The sequence below is a fragment of the Agelaius tricolor genome, unplaced genomic scaffold, assembly GCF_023055355.1.
Source record: "Agelaius tricolor isolate 1412-34295 unplaced genomic scaffold, bAgeTri1.0.p SCAF_25, whole genome shotgun sequence".
NCBI lineage: Eukaryota > Metazoa > Chordata > Aves > Passeriformes > Icteridae > Agelaius > Agelaius tricolor.
In genome coordinates, this window is record NW_027269285.1 from 8,340,042 (window position 1) to 8,353,560 (window position 13,519).

Below are 13,519 nucleotides of genomic sequence, written 5' to 3' on the forward strand. Positions count from 1 at the left end.
GTGTGCATTAATGAGGTAGACTGTGAAATGGTCAATATTCCAGTGTGTGGATTAGGAACCAACTGAAATGAAACCCCATCACAGTTTGTTCTGTTAATTCAAAGTAGTAAGTCCATGTTCCATCAGAGTATCACACAGCTTACATATGATGGCTTTGGTCTTACAGTCCTGCCATGGGCAGTACTTGTGTGGAGTTCTTTGAGAGTTTTTCTGCTGAAGGCTGTGGGGGATGCACTTCTCTTCATCTAGAACTAGTTATGGAAACATGCTACAACTTCCTCTAAGCCCTATTATGTCAACAACTCAAGAATATTCTGTGAATACAACAATTAAATTAAGTCCCCTGTGGTCCTGGTTATGTGCCACAACATATAAAAACATCTCTTTTTTTCTAATTTAACAAACCATAGGAGATGTACAGTTCTGGTTAGATGATAATCTAAAAATGCAGATTATTTGCAAAGGTTTCTCTTTTACTGGCATGGATTTGAGATGATTGCATTATGCACAAATGGTAAGTGATGTTCCTTGATGAAGAAATAAAGACCTTTCTGATGTTTTTCAAGACTGCCCATGCAGTTCTGTCTTTTACAGCAAATCAAGTCCTAGCAGTAATTCTGTAGGCAGGTAGAGCATGTTTGCAGCATGGTTGTGTCCTGCCAGCAGAGAAGTAAGGTCCAGTCATGCTGTTGAGACTGCAATCCAGCTCTGGGTGGGTGATGTGATTGGATCTTTAAGGAAAATTCTGAAGCCTTAAATTCAATTGAGTGCAGTGTCTGTTGTGTGGGAGCAATCTGAAATTCAGCAGGTAAATTCAGAGCAGCACATTTCTGTCATTCTGGAGATAAGGGAGACCCTACAGGACATCTGCATGTGTTTCACAACATGCAGATCTGGGTGTTCCCACTTGAATCCTGGGACCTGGTGATGTCAGCAGGGGCAGGGTTAGCTCCATGCTGAGGCATTTTGAAAAAGCTCATCTGGTCCTACCTTCCTTCTCTCCAGATAGGAGCTGGTGGTGACTGCTTCCTGCTGCCTTCCTGCCTCAGCAGACAGCATTGCCAGCCCATGGCATGAGCCCTCTGCTGTACCTTACATGTGAACTCAGCCACGTGGGCACTGCCCATGTTATAACCACCAGCACATTTACCTGCTGCTCACTTTGTCACAGACACATTTTATGGAAAATCCTTTCCTTAGGATTTTTCCTCCTGAGAAGCTGAGAGGCCTCAGGGACAAAATGTAACCAATGGTTATCTGCTGCTGTGGAATGCAACAGGTGCATCTGGGATTGGGCTCATGTGGTTGTTTCTAATTAATGGCCAATCACAGTCAGCTGGCTCGGACTCTGTCCCAGACACAAGCTTTTGTTATCATTCTTTCTTTTTCTATCCTTAGCCAGCCTTCTGAGGAAATCCTTTCTTCTATTCTTTTAGTATAGTTTTAATATAATGTATATCATAAAATAATAAATCAACCTTCTGAAACATGGAGTCAGATCCTCATCTCTTCCCTCATCCTCAGACCCCTGTGAACACTGTCACACACTTGAACAGACATGCTGAGCCAGTGAACCTCCAGCAGTAGTTCAGGACCAGGTTCCACATTTGCTTCTGGACATGTTTAGAATGGGGAACTGACATAATGCAGCTTTCCCCAGGTTTCAGCTGGCCTGACTTCCCCTTCTGAAAAAGCAGGATGGTTCATCCCTTCTTTACTCACAGCCCTCTTTAGGAGGCACCTTCAGCACAGCTTCCTGCCCAGCTCTCTGGTGCTGGTGGAGTTCTTACTGCTCACTCAAAATGAGGGCAGTGCCACAGCAAAGGAACTGGGAAAATAAATAATTCCAGGGTATTGCCTTGCTAAGTGTGTAACAACAGAGTGGCTCTACTGAAACTCTGTATGCAGGAGCTGAATGAAAAATGAAGTGAAAGTGGTTGCAGTGGTGTTGCTGAAAGGACTGGAGTCTGTGGTGGACACTGGCCAGCAGCATGTCCATCAATCAGGGACTGGCCCTGCTGGACATCTGGCAGCTTTGAGCAGCTTCTCACAGAAGCCACCTCCAGAGCCCCCCTGCTACCAAATACCAGACTGCAAAACGAAAAGAACTTGTCTTGTTCAGATGGGATGCTCCTCTTCCGAGAATTTTCTTCTAAAATCTTGCTTCTTGACATGTATTAGACATGTGAGACATTTGATGGAAGGCTCAGCAGTGTCTCACACAGAGTTACAGGTGGTGTTTCACTGTGCACTAATCCTTCACGGACAGTGGCATCTAAAACCTCTCATTTCTCACATCGCAGGATGAGGAAACGGGAAGTAACAAGTGAATTGAGTGGTTTCCAGAAATGTACTGTCTGTAATGCAGTTTTAAATTTAGTACAAACAATTGTAATTATGAAATTAGCTGTTATGACAAAGTTTATGGTGTTCTGCATAAGCAGCAGTTATCTGGTGACTAACAGAGCAGAATCCAAACAGCCCTGGATGGATCTTTTTTAACATTTGTGGTTGTGTAATATGCAAGGGACTTCCCTTGCATACAGGGAAGTCCCCCTGTTAAAATAATAAGAAACCAAAAGTAAATGACCATTTACTATGGCACAGCTGCAAGTACCACAGCCAGGTTCCAGGGGAGGGCTACAGTTAGTATTTGATGTTTCTAATGCAGCCAGAGCAAGCTTTTGTCTTTACAAGCTGACAAGGGCATGGGGCTGGTCCTGTGCCAGGGCTTGGTGCTGCTGGTCAGTGGGGAGAGCCCCTGTCAGCTCTGCTGTGCTTTGGGGCTGCTGCCTGTGCCTGAGGGTCTCTGCTCCTGGCTGAGTGTGGGCTGGGATTGCTCTAACACCCAGCTCGGGTGTGAGATGGCCACCTGGGGACATTGGCTGCTCTGGGCACAGGTTTCCAGAGGGGATGGAGCTGAGTGTTTGGAGCTGGCTGGAGCTGGGCTCCTCCAAGGATCCTGTGGAGAGCAGGGCCTGCCCCTGTCAGGCACTGCCCAGCTCTGGTGCCACTGTCATTGAGGGTGCCCTTGGTGGGGACAGAAACACTCCTGGGAACGCCTTTGCTTGCAAGCAGTGTGGAATTGATCTCTGCAGCTCTCACATCCCTTCAGGTCTTGCTGCTCAGGGCTGAGGATGGAGAAGGAGGAGTGCATGAATGCAGCTGGTGCACTGGCATTTCAGAACAGCTCAGCAGGGGACTCTCCTGCTCTCCCAGCAGGACACAGGGCTCTGTCTCCAGCCCACTCTGGGGTTTCCCTGTGCCCAGGGTCCCCTCCCATTCAGCCCTGTGCCCAGGTAAGGTGGTGAGCAGGGCTGGGACTGACTCAGGTCCTCGGGGGCTCCTCAAGGGAACCTTTTGGTGGCAGATTTTGAAGAAGCTGCAAGTGACTGAAAGGAAATGGTGATGCAAGGGGAGGGCCTCTTGCACACTGAGCCTGTGGCTGCCCCATCCTGGCTGTGCTGTGCCCCAGATTCCCCAGGTGCCATTCCCACACACACGAGTCAGTGCTGCCATTCCTGGGGCTCAGGGAGTGCATTACGTGCATTCAGCCATTCCAGCTCTGACAGAGAGGGTGAAGGTGCCTCTGGCTGTCATATCCAAGGCACCTGTCCCTGACCCTCTGCTGCAGTACCCTGAGCCAGCATGGGGCAGCATCAGCAGCCAGAGGAGTCCTTTGCATAGCAGGGCAGCCAGCCTGGCCCTCAGCCTTCACTGCCCTCTGATGCCAGAGGTGCCTCCAGGTTATCCCCGAGGCCTCCCAGCTCACTCCTCCCCAGAGCCACTGCAGGGGCTGGGCTGGGCAGCACCGGCTCAGTACAAACCATAGCGGCTGAACAATTACGGGTGCGATTGCAGCGGCAGTTCCGCTTCCCCAGGGCTTTAACAGAGAGCAGAGCTGAGCCAGGGCAGAGGGGAGGGGACTCAGAGCTGAGCCAGGGCAGAGGGGAGGGGAGAGCGCCCAGCCGGGCAGGAGCAGGTCCGGAGCAGAGCCCTGCGGGCAGGAGCAGCAATGGGGGACGCCTTCATCCGGCACATCGAACTGCTGGGCTACGAGAAAAGGTTTTTCCCCAGCCAGCACTATGTGAGTACTCAGCAGCGTTCTGGCATGTGAGGACTGAGGACTGGCCAGGGTTTTTACAAATTTTCTTAGGTAAATGTGACTGAGAGCCTAAATGCTTCCTTTTAAGGGGGTCATGGCTGATAACATGAGCTGCAGGCAATCAGACACTAAACTGTCCTGAACACATGAGACTTCAGGCACCTCCTTTGCAAGCCATTGGCTACTTTGCAGTCCTGGAAAGGGCTTTTTCCTCTTTGTTTCCCACCCACCTGCATGTTTCTGTCCCCTCTCCATCCGTTCCAACTCCCCGAGTGCCCAGTTTATTTTCTGGCAATGCAGAGCTATTTGTATTGGGGTGGTGGAAGGAAAACCAATTTTATCTGAAACTGGACCATCCCCAGGGTTCCCTGGGCACAGTGGGGAGTGGTGTCCCACTTGCCTGCAAATCTGCAGCCTCTGCTTTGCTCCTCAGGTCTACATGTTCCTGGTGAAGTGGAATGACCTCTCCGAAAAGGTCGTCTACCGCCGCTTCACTGAGATATATGAGTTCCACGTGAGTCCTCCTAGGACACCTGGGCTTGGGGTGGGGAAAAAGGGGGGTGAATGCCATCTGAAATTACCTCAAAGCAAACCTGGTTCAAAAGAGGCTCCTGGGTCCAGTTCATTGATCTCTTTTGAAGATGGGAGCCATTGGCTCTGTGTCCGTGGGCACGCAGTGCTGAGGTGTGGGATCCAGCCAGGACATGCCAGTGGCAGCAGGGTGAGCACCAGGAAAGGAGTCAAGCCAGGGGCAGAGGAGTGGGTGTCACAGCGTGTTCCCCTGGTGCCATCCTCACTGTTGTGCCTGGCTCTGCTCTGCAGAAAGCGCTGAAGGAGATGTTCCCCATTGAATCCGGGGACATCAACATAGAGAACCGGATCATCCCGCACTTGCCAGGTGAGGGGCAAGCTCTGTGGCTGGGGGGTGAACAGAAATTGCAGCTAGCTGGGAAATTCCCTGGTGGCTTGAGCTGTGCTGGCTGCCTCCCAGACAGGTGGGTGGTGCAGTATTTCCTGTACACCAGGCTTGAAATCAAAACCCCAGAAAGATGTGAGCAGAGGCAGTGGTTCTTGCCAACTCTCAGCAGCCCTGCAGGCCCCGTCCTTGCTCTCTGAAGGCAGCCCAGAGGCACGTCCAGAAGAATCAGCTGTGACCCCCTTGACTCCTGGCTGGTGCAAGGTGTCTGGCTTTGGGGAGGCTGAACTGAGTGGAGCTGGGCTGAGCCCTCTGTTGGTGACACCATCACTGGTGTTGGCTTAATGCCCTTGTGGCAACACAGACCCTTTGTAAGAGGAAGCAATGCAATGTGTCTTCAATGACAGAGAATGAACTCCTGATCCAAACAGCTGATGTTTTGTCTCTAAGCAAGGTGCATGTCAGAAAACTTCCCCATTTTATTGAATTTCCTGCTTTAAAGGAAGCAGAAGGGAGTCTGAAAAAGAGCTGCAGTTGTGGTCAGCCTCTCTGGAGGAGGAGCAAGCCTGCACCACGCAGTGTGGGTGCCAGCCTGGGGGGGCTCCATGGCAGCTGGACTAACACCAACCACCATGATGGGCCTCTTCCATCACCCTGCTCCCCACCGTGCTGGGGCTGGTCAAAGCATCCTTATTCCATTTGGGGAACTGAGAGCACTGGGGAGCAGACAGGTGTTAGACTGCTGGGGGGGCATGGGGTGCCACTGACCACACAGAAGGATCTCCCATCATGCGGTTCAACACTGCTCGGGGTCGGGATTGCCAGCAATATTTTAGAGCTCTGGAGTCAAGAACACCATAACCAGTGGGGTGGGAGGATAAATATGTCTCCTCTGACTGCAGGCTGGTCCCCTGAGCCCCTCTTGGTACCCTGCATCTGCTTTATTTGTGGCCAGCAGTTGGGCTTAGTCTGAACACACATGTAGGAATTACCCTAAAACTGAAATAGGGTCAAACAGGATCATTGCTGGGCTTGCAAGGGCTGTGCTCCCACAAAGCTTCACCTTATTGGCACAATGCAGCCATGCAGCACCTTGGGGCCAGACCCACTTTTTTGCAGGCAAAATTAATGATTCAGAGCAGTGTGCTTGGAAAAGTACTAAAAACAAGGCATTCTGTCTGCTTTTTCTGAGCCCTTTTTCCTCTCCCCCAGCCCCAAAGTGGTTTGATGGGCAGCGCTCAACTGAGAACAGGCAGGGCACACTGGCTGAGTACTGCTACACTCTGGTGAACCTGCCCCACAAGATCTCCCGGTGCCTGCACGTGGTCAACTTCTTCAAGGTCCGTCATGATGACATGAACCCTGTCACAGACAGCCAGTGAGTCCTGCTGCCTGCTGTTTTGAGGGAAATCCTGCATTCCTGGCCTTGGATGCTGCAGGGAGGGTGCTGATGGGGAGGGCTGGTTGGCATTGAGCTGCCTTTGCTCTGACCTGTCTAGGATCAAGAAGCCTGAGGTCTTCCTCCTGCCAAAGGATTCCAAGAAAAACCCCACTGGTAAGAGGTCTCAGAGGGCTGCAAGTGGCTGCCTCAGCAGTAGCAAAACCTGCTGGAGAGAGAGGTTGTCATTCCATGGCAGATTCCCTCACTAAGAACATGGGTGCTATACCAGAGCTGCAGCTGTGGTGAAGCCAAATCCTTGGGGGGGAATAAGTCATTGTCCTGAAATCCAACTGATTTGGGGCTGAAAGAGGCTGGGAGGGCACTTTGGGCTGTCCTGGGGCTGCTTTTGGCCTGCCTGAAGCAGGGTGTTTCTGGGCTGGGGTCTGGAGGAGGGAACATGTGTCACTTCTCTCATGCAGACATCACAGGCCCCATTGTCCTGCAAACGTACCGAGCCATCGCTGACTATGAGAAGAACTCCACATCTGAGATGGCTCTCAAGGCTGGGGACATGGTGGATGTTGTGGAGAAGAGTGAGAATGGTATGTGTCCATGCCCCTGGAGAGCCCCTGAGGGCCAGCCCAGCCCCTGACACAATTTCAGCAGGAATGAGTACTGCCCTTGCATCCAAACACAGCATGTGAGCTGTGGCAGAGAAGGCTGAGGGAGAGGGGCAGTTCTAGGAACCTGTGCAACATCCTGGCCATGCCTCAGCCTGTGAGGCTTCCTGCCCAGCAGGAGCAGGATGAACTGGTCAACTTCTCTGGTTGCACCATGTCAACAGAGATTGGCCCCAGCACTGTCCCTTTGGTCCAGGACACAGAGATGCCTGCACCTGCCCTGGCCAGGACAGACCTGGTGCCAGTCCCCACAACACTCTCTGCTCTTGCCCATGGTTGCTTTCTTTGCAGGCTGGTGGTTTTGTCAACTGAAGAATAAACGAGGCTGGGTACCTGCTGCCTATCTGGAGCCACTGGATGGTCCTGATGAGTCTGAAGAGCAGGAGCCTAACTATGCAGGTAAAATGTTGGGGTGACCAGGGTGGGTGTGTGTGTCAGAGCAGAGCCTGCTGCAGCTCTCCACTGTGATGGCTCACTGCAAAGCTGGGCAATTCAGACTGAGCAGGATCACTGAGCAGGGAGATGCTGCTGTAGGAACTGCCAGGAGGGATAAATCTCATGGCTTGGTGCCTCAGTGTCAACCTTGGGAGCTTCCCATGACCTGGAACAGCCTTAGATTTGTGTTTTGGCTGATCTTTACTCAGTGGCCATGCTGAGCTGGCTGAGGTGCTGGGTTAGCAGAACAGCACGGTGCAGCATCCAAATCAGACACAGGCATTCACGGTGCTTCACCTCTGTGCTGTCCTTACCAGGGCCTGGCCCTGCTCCCTGTCCCCTGCACTGCCCTGCCATGACAGCAGGGCTTTATCACGAGGAGCAGAGGAAGAATCCTGCAGACTTGTGCCAATTGCTCAACAGGCTTCAGCTTTGAGGGTTTCACAACACTGGAAAAGGCTCTTTTAGCACAACACTTCCTTCTGCCTTATTTCACCACCTGAATTCTGAGCACACTTTTGAGCAGAGATAGGAGTGCTTCCTCTGCTTGCACCCAAGAGTTTCTTTCTGGAGAGATGGTGAAGGGGCTGGGATGACCCATGGGCAATGACAAGACTGGGGAAAGTCTGAATCCAAACTTGAAGCACCCTGAGTCTTGCCTAAAATGTAGGGTGCCTCCCCTGGTGCCTCCTGAGTGGCTGGGGAGGTTCAGCCCCATCCCTGAGGTGCCAGCACATGATCCACCATCCCCATTTTGTGTGCAGGTGAAGCGTACGTGGTCCAGAAAAGCTACACTGCTGTGGAAGAGGATGAGCTGACCCTCAAGGAGGGTGATACCATTGAAGTCATCCACAAGCTCCTTGATGGCTGGTGGGTCATCAGGTGAGAGGTGCCATGAAGAGCTCAGGCGAGCAGCACTCAGGGAGAGGGAAGGGACATCCATGGTGCTCCCATCAGGGCTCTGAAAGCTTTGGTGTCTTTGGTGCCACTGCCCAGCACTTCCTTTGGCAGGGCTGCTCCTCAGAGTCTGTTCTTTGCTAAATATTAAACATTTCAGCTGGAAATTCCTCTCCTGAGGGCTTCAGAAATATCCAAGAAGGAGGCAGATGGAAAAAACCCATGTATCTGTTATTTTGCCTCTAATTGTTCTGGCACATTTTGCTTTGCAAAACCTCAACTTTCATCCCAGCTGCAAAGAACATTCGAGGTAACACGGCACCAGCAAGGGACAGGCCTGAACCATGACTCATGGAATGTCCTGAGTTGGAAGAGTTCAAGGCCAAGCTGGATGGAGCTTGGAATAACCTATTCTAGGGCAAGGTGTCCCTGCCTGTGGCAGGGGGTTGGAATGAGGTCCTTTTAAGGTCCCTTCTAACCAAACCATTCTGGGACTCTGTGACCACCTACAAGAATGATCAAATCTCTCTTCTGGACTGAGGAGGTGGTTGCAGAGCTACGATTGCAAGTGATGTTGCTTTGTGTTGCACTGCAGGAAGGATGAAACCACAGGTTATTACCCCTCCATGTACCTGCAGAAAGCTGGGGAGGTGAACACCTCTGCGAAGAGTGAGCTGAGGAACCGGGGTGCTCCTCCACGGAGGTAGGAGAAGCTCTGTGCAGAGGGCAGAAGAACATCTCCCTCTTCCTTGAGGGAGATGAAATTAAGCCAGACAGGGTGTTGTGGTGTCACCTGCTTGCCCTGTCAGTAAGGAACTGCCTGGAGAAATGTAAGCAGGGCACAGACAGAGCAGGGCTGTCCTCCCACCAGCTCTGTGCTCCCCAGCTAGCACAGGCATTGCTGATGCAGGGCTCCAAGATCCTTGCTCCAACAGCTCCACCCATCAGGTGTATTTCTCCTTGTCCTTCTGCAAAGTTTCTTTTCTGGGCTAATCTTGTTTAATTTTCAAATTAGCTGTTTTCTTACTTCCTAAGTGTGTGCACTGAATCTTTCAGAGGCAAGGAGAGATTTGACTAAATGAAGCTGCCAAGTAGCCTAATCTAATGGGAGGATTTGAGCTAATGCAAGGGATTTATTTTGATTAAAAAGATAAAAAGCACAAATAACTCATGAATTCCAGTGCAAAGAGAATGGCTAAAAAGGGCAGAATTTGCTGCTATCTCTTTTTTCTGCAAGATGACATGTCAGGCCTGCTGTGAAATCTCTCCAAATCCAGTTTTGCTGGAGCATGGATTGAGTGTGAGACAGTGTAAAATGGTCCAGATCCACCTATCTGACCACAGAGATGTTTGCTGGTAGCCTTGGGGGAGAGGAGGTGGCCTGTTCCAAGGACAGGCCTTGTCCCCCTGCCATTGTCACTGCTGCCTCCGTGGCACTGGCAGCCAGGCAAAGCCCTGTTGTGAATGTGGTGACACATTAAGGGCAAGAGCTTTGCTCTGGGATATGGGAGATGTGCTCACACCAGGAAGGGGCTGAAGGCAGAGAAGCACATTTCTTTGAGAAGAGCAGGAGGACGATGCCATGGGGTGGACATCAGGAGCCACCTCACTCCTGCCATGGTACTGAAGACAGAGCAGGGGCCCCTGTCTGCCTGCCCAGGGACGGTCCCCAGTGCTGGGGTTTCCCCTGCAGCAGCCCCAGGCTGCTCAGCCTTTCACTTCTCTCAGTCGTTTCTCTCCTGTGGGTTGAACACTGCACATTTGGGTGCACACTGACACATGCCCCCTACTCCAGTCCCCTGTATCTCACCCTTGAGCCTTGGGGAGCCATGCCAAGCCCCACACCAGGGACCTGAACTTTATGGCTGGGATAGGTGCTGTATGTTCATTCATCAAAGAGCTATAGATAATTTCTGGGGCTTTCTTGGATAACCCTCATGCCCATCTCATCCTTCCAGCCTTCTATCCAATCTTCCTCACCAATCCCTACCATTACTTTCCAGACTTGTGCTCAGGGTTGACCCTTCAGTGTTTGCTTGCAGAGGACCATCCAGCTGCCTCTGCACACATCGTAGATTGTGGCTGGCATCCAGCAGGCAGAAGCCAAAAGCAGAAATTGGGGTTTGGGTGAAGCAGAGGAGGAAGTGTGGGGAAAGGAGGTGTGCGGTGTGAGAGCTGCCAGCATGAAAACTGAAAGTTTTGTTTCTCACTCCTTGCAGATCCACCATCCGAAATGTGAAGAGCATCCACAAGCAGGGCCGGAAGCAAATCAGCCAGGAGACCTACAGGAGGAACAGCAAGAAGTACATCCAGAACCAGCGGAGAATGCGGGGAAATTCCCAGAACAAGGCCAATGTCATCAGTAAGTCTCAATGGAACCGGAATCCTGCAGCATGGCCCATGCCCCCCACCAGTGCTGGCAGCTGGAGCAGGATGGCACACTGAGGTCACACCATGCCCATCAGCCCTTTTCCCATGGGGAATGCCTGTGCAGGGAGGTGTTTCTTTCAAGGAGTTTTTGTACCCCTGGCTATAGCTCAGACAGAGCAGGATATGGTTCTGCAAGGAGGTCAGCCCACATTTGGGATCAGTGCTTTCCTTTGTGCACCCAACCTCCCCCTGCTATTATTATATATTACATATAATAATAATTATATATATTATATAATAGTAATAATAGTAATAATAATATATTATTATTATTATATTTTTATTTATTTATTAATTATAATAATATATATTATATAGCTGCTATTACTACTGCAATTGCCATGGATGTTAGCTGTCAGCAGAGCCCCCAGAAGGAAGTGTTACATGAAGAATCATAGAATTATAGAATTTGGTTTTGGTAGGGAGAGACCTTAAAGATCAATTCATTCAAAGCTTCCACTTGATCAGGTTGCTCCAAGCCTCATCCAACCTAGCCTTGAACAATTCCAGGCACAAGACAGCACAGTTGCTTTGGGCAACCTGTGCGCCACTACCTTCACAGAAAAGGATTTTTTCCTAATATTTAATCTAACCCTGGCCTCTGACAGTGTGAAGCCACTTCCCCTTGTCCCACCAGTTCAGGCCCTTGTAAAAGGCATCTCTTCATGAAGGAGAGAGGCAGTCATTGATGTATACCCTACAGATCTGCTAGTCCCCATGCAGTATCTGTGACCTTCCCTGAGCTAAAGATGGGCAGACCTCATGCAGACCTAAAGACAGGCTTTCCCTGAGCACAGCTCCCAGCTGAGCACTGCTGGGCACATCCTGACACCATGACCTACAGGCAGACCCATACATGCAGCAGGGACAGGAGGAGAGGCAGGAGCTTTGGTGGCCATGATGTAGGAGGCTGCTGAGTGTTCGTGAGGGTGGTGTGTGTGTGTGTGTGGTGCAGAGCTCTGACCCATCTGTACATCTTTTTTACTTGCAGTTGAGAAAAATGAGCCAGAGGACAACAAGCCCAAGGCTCAACCTGCTGTTCCTCCCCGTCCCAGCAAGGACCTCATCCTGAACCGCTGCACTGAGAGCACATGGAGGAAGATCCTGTGAGGATCCTTGAGCCCCCACACCAGCCAGCCAAAGCTTCATCTCCTCCAGCTCCTGTGCAGCCAGGGCTCGGAGCTGGAGCAGGGATCCAGGTGGTTCTGGCAGCCACCACAGGCCAGGGAGGCTGTGGCCATATCAGCCCAGCCCAGTGCCCATCCTCATCCTCCACCTCAGCCAGCCCAAGGTGTCCTGATAGCACTTTGAGGAGGGACCAGCCCTGCTCTACCAGCTCCTTACAGGCACCAAGTCCTCATCTCTACATGCCCTTCTATTCCCTCTTTGTATTTTGAATTATTTTTGTGGTTTTCATCAATAAAGGAGAGACACTTGATAGACCCTGAGGAGCAGTGTGGGCATGGTGGCAGGAAAGGTGTTCCTCCTGTTATAAATAAGAAGCTTGACTAGGCCAATATTCAAGCAGCAATCAATTTATTAATTAATATGGTAAAGTATGAGCAATACAGCACTGGGTACAGTGGGGGAAGTTTTCCCTCCAACTGCACACCAATAGTTGAGGCTTACAGGTATTTATAGGGGTACTTATCAGCTTTCTCAGCAGTTTCTATTCCAATTTTTACTCACCAGCAGTTTCTATTCCCAATTTTTACATCACAGCTCTATACACTATTGTGATTTAGTTTTTCTCAGGATGTATCTCAAAAGGAGTATCCCCAGATGGTGGTGGTCCAGTTTCTGAAAGAAGAAAGACAAATCCCATCTGGTGAAGTCCAGCTCCCCAGATGTGGGTCCAACTTTTAATTGCAAGGACTATAAATCTCACAACAGTGATGTCTGGCTTCCCTTGGTCGAAACTATAAATCTTTGAGTTGATATTCATCTTCCTTTCTCAAGCTGCTTTTCTCTGTTTTGTTAAGACATGAGATAAGCATGTTTCCTTTATATATATTCCAAAGCTATAGTTTCAAAGATACAAGCAATATTCTAAAATTATACTTCAAAAGGTTGTTATTGCAAAACTCTTTAAGGCTTAACTACAAGCAAAGAGCAACATCCTTAACGCTTTAATTCAAATGCTCCTAAATCAACTAAGGTTAATTGTGAACAAAAGATAGGTTCAAAGGCCTTCTTCCATGCTTTACTTTCCTCAGTTATTATTAGAATTCATCTTTCTAACTGTCCCATGGTCGGTCTCCACACATATGGCAATCACAAATACATACATTGCCTGGATGTACCTGCCACGAAACACAGCTTTGTATTTCACAGTCCAGGTGGAGATTGGGCAAGACACTCTTGCATGAGATGAGGGCAGTGAGGGAATTTAGTTGGGGGGATGAAAGGACAGCAGCTTCCTCCTGGAAGGCGGCTGCTTGGCTCCCTCAAGAGGACAGTGAGGGCTCAGTGCTGAGACAGGGCTGCCTCACACACGGAATTTCGTTTTGCATTTGGCCACCGGCCCAGCCAGCCCCGCCATTGCTGTGCCAGACGGGGCTGCCTTCGGGTTTGGGATGGCGCTGGGTCGACCTGTAGGTTTGTGCTGGGTGTTTTAGTTTTGATTGTCTGGCGCTGGGTCTAAGCCCACACTGGGCTCTGGGGGTGTGTTTAGA

At 50.5% G+C, this 13,519-nt stretch overlaps 1 protein-coding gene across 2 annotated transcripts; it reads left to right on the forward strand.

Annotated features, from left to right (window-relative positions):
• Window positions 1–132: 132 nt before the first annotated feature.
• NCF1 (neutrophil cytosolic factor 1) lies at window positions 133–12,292 on the forward strand. Of its 2 annotated transcripts, none has more exons than XM_071447685.1 (11): window positions 133–4,156; window positions 4,539–4,619; window positions 4,928–5,003; window positions 6,234–6,399; window positions 6,521–6,576; window positions 6,882–7,004; window positions 7,374–7,481; window positions 8,282–8,399; window positions 9,010–9,117; window positions 10,634–10,776; window positions 11,836–12,292. In XM_071447685.1, exons 2-11 carry the CDS (start codon window positions 4,545–4,547, stop codon window positions 11,952–11,954), a joined length of 1,092 nt encoding a protein of 363 aa, XP_071303786.1. In that variant the 5' UTR covers window positions 133–4,156; window positions 4,539–4,544; the 3' UTR covers window positions 11,955–12,292. The 2 variants fall into 2 exon arrangements, with proteins under 2 accessions (XP_071303786.1, XP_071303785.1); XM_071447684.1 differs by having other exon boundaries at window positions 133–4,087.
• Window positions 12,293–13,519: the final 1,227 nt, after the last annotated feature.

What these genes read in the sequence shown, in the direction of transcription:
- NCF1 (XM_071447684.1), top strand. Translation starts at nt 4,016, where the DNA reads ATGGGGGACGCCTTCATCCGGCACATCGAACTGCTGGGCTACGAGAAA. An exon ending in AACCCTGTCACAGACAGCCA is followed by an intron (nt 6,400 to 6,520) that starts GTGAGTCCTGCT and finishes TGACCTGTCTAG; the next exon opens with GATCAAGAAGCCTGAGGTCT. An exon ending in TTCCAAGAAAAACCCCACTG is followed by an intron (nt 6,577 to 6,881) that starts GTAAGAGGTCTC and finishes TCTCTCATGCAG; the next exon opens with ACATCACAGGCCCCATTGTC.